Raw genomic sequence first — 1,961 nt, forward strand, 5'->3', positions numbered from 1 at the left:
GTCGTATGTCGACAAAAAGCTGCAAAACCATGTTCTATACTAGACCTGGTGACCCTGACGAATTCCATAATAATAGGTCCTCATATGACCCTAGACCCTATGAAAAGCCCCCATCGAAATTTCACTTAAATATCCACAATTTTATTCAACAATCTGAGACGAAGTACAATTCAACTTAAATGCTTTCTTATGGCATCTAAATCATATTATATTTTTGTACAAAGTGTAGGGTATTATATGGTCGGCCACGCCCGACTATAATTTCTTACTTTAAACTATAATATTATTTAAATTTTTTTATAAAAATTTTATTTTTTTCTTTAACACTTCACTTTTTTTGCTAACGCTTAATTATCTTCATAAAATTTTACAAATTCAGCAAATGCATCCATTTTTTCATCATAGGTCTTCAGGTTTTTGGCTCTATACCACCACTGTACAATCTTATCAGTTCCTTTTTCACTTTTCAAATGATTTTCCAACTCATTGAATTTCTTAGAGAAATTAGTAACAAACTCATTGAAAGACTTTTCAAATTCATCGTCCATATCTTGGGAACCATATTTCTTGAGAACATCTAGTATAATTTGAGCATCAGAACTTAAAGTTTTCTCCTCTTCCATTTCGTAATAGTCCGAAGTGAATGTCGAATAGAATTCCACTAATTTGAATAATTCTTGCATATCATTGCATGTGGAATATTTCTCAAGGAATTGTTGAATTTTTTTGAGGAATTCCTCTACCTCGTTCGAATGGTTTTCTTTGAGTGCATGATCTTTCAGCATGTGTTCACTTACTGTTTTGGCTTTGATCGCATAGGTCAGGGTTATATCCTGCAGGGCATATAAAGTAATTTTAAGCAATTGCACAGAGGCCGGTAATTTGCTGTCGTTTTCAGCTGGTGCCATGACAGCATATTGGTGTTGTTGATGACATAAATCATGATTTTTCAAATAGTCCTCATTGCTAGAAGAGGGTCTTGCTAGGCAGCACTTAAATACAGGAATATATTGGCATTATTATAAAAAAAAACTTCATCATATTTGCATAACTTACTTGTGTTAAACACCAAGTTATTAAAAAAGTACACAATATTTTCTTTGTTGTCATTTTTTTACGTCTTATCAACCAGCTGTTTAAATTACTAATGAGCAATTGTCATTTTTTCAAAGTTATTTTGTTAAACATTTTATTAATTTAGATTTCATTTTATTAAGTTCACCCAGGGGTTATCGTAGTGCGATATTTTAAAACATAATTGAACTAAATGTTTTGTTTATAACGAAATAATTAAACAAACACTTTGATTTAATAGAATAAACTAATTTATAGGGGAAGGGGGTGGTGATATGTTAAACAGATTAAAGATACAGATATAGTCTAGTCATAGCCTAGTCATAGTGTAGTGACAGTCTAGTGATAGTCTCGTGATAGTCTTGTGTTAGTTTAGTGATAGTATAGTGATAGCCTAGTCATAGCCTAGTGATAGTCTAGTCATAGTTTAGTGATAGTCTAGTCATAGATTAGTGATAGTCTAGTGTTAGTCTTGTGATAATCTAGTGGTAGTCTTGTCATAGTCTAGTGATAGTCTAGTCATAGTCCAGTGATAAATTAGTGATAGTCTAGTGTTAGTCTTGTGATAATCTAGTGATAGTCTAGTGATAGTCTAGTCATAGTCTAGTCATAGTCTAGTGATAGTCTAATGATAGTCTTGTGTTAGTCTAGTGATAGTCTAATTATAGTCTAGTGATAGTCTAGTCATAGCCTAGTGATAGTCTAGTGAGAGTCTAGTGATAGTCTAGTCATAGTCTAGTGATAGTCTAGTGAAAGTCTAGTAATAGTCTAGTGAGAGTCTAGTGTTAGTCTTGTGATAATCTAGTGATTGTCTAGTGATAGTCTAGTGATAGTCTAATGATAGTCTCGTGATAGTCTAGTTATAGTCTAGTGATAGTCTAGTGATA

At 32.5% G+C, this 1,961-nt stretch overlaps 1 protein-coding gene across 1 annotated transcript; it reads right to left on the minus strand.

Annotated features, from left to right (window-relative positions):
• Positions 1-286: 286 nt before the first annotated feature.
• On the minus strand, positions 287-1,196 carry LOC111685852. Its single transcript, XM_023448134.2, has 2 exons — positions 1,057-1,196; positions 287-992 (listed from the first exon to the last, which is right to left on the minus strand). The coding sequence occupies exons 1-2, from the start codon at positions 1,108-1,110 to the stop codon at positions 348-350; spliced, it is 699 nt and encodes a 232-aa protein (XP_023303902.2). The 5' UTR covers positions 1,111-1,196; the 3' UTR covers positions 287-347.
• Positions 1,197-1,961: the final 765 nt, after the last annotated feature.

This window comes from Lucilia cuprina, chromosome 2, assembly GCF_022045245.1.
Source record: "Lucilia cuprina isolate Lc7/37 chromosome 2, ASM2204524v1, whole genome shotgun sequence".
In the NCBI taxonomy this organism is placed as follows: domain Eukaryota; kingdom Metazoa; phylum Arthropoda; class Insecta; order Diptera; family Calliphoridae; genus Lucilia; species Lucilia cuprina.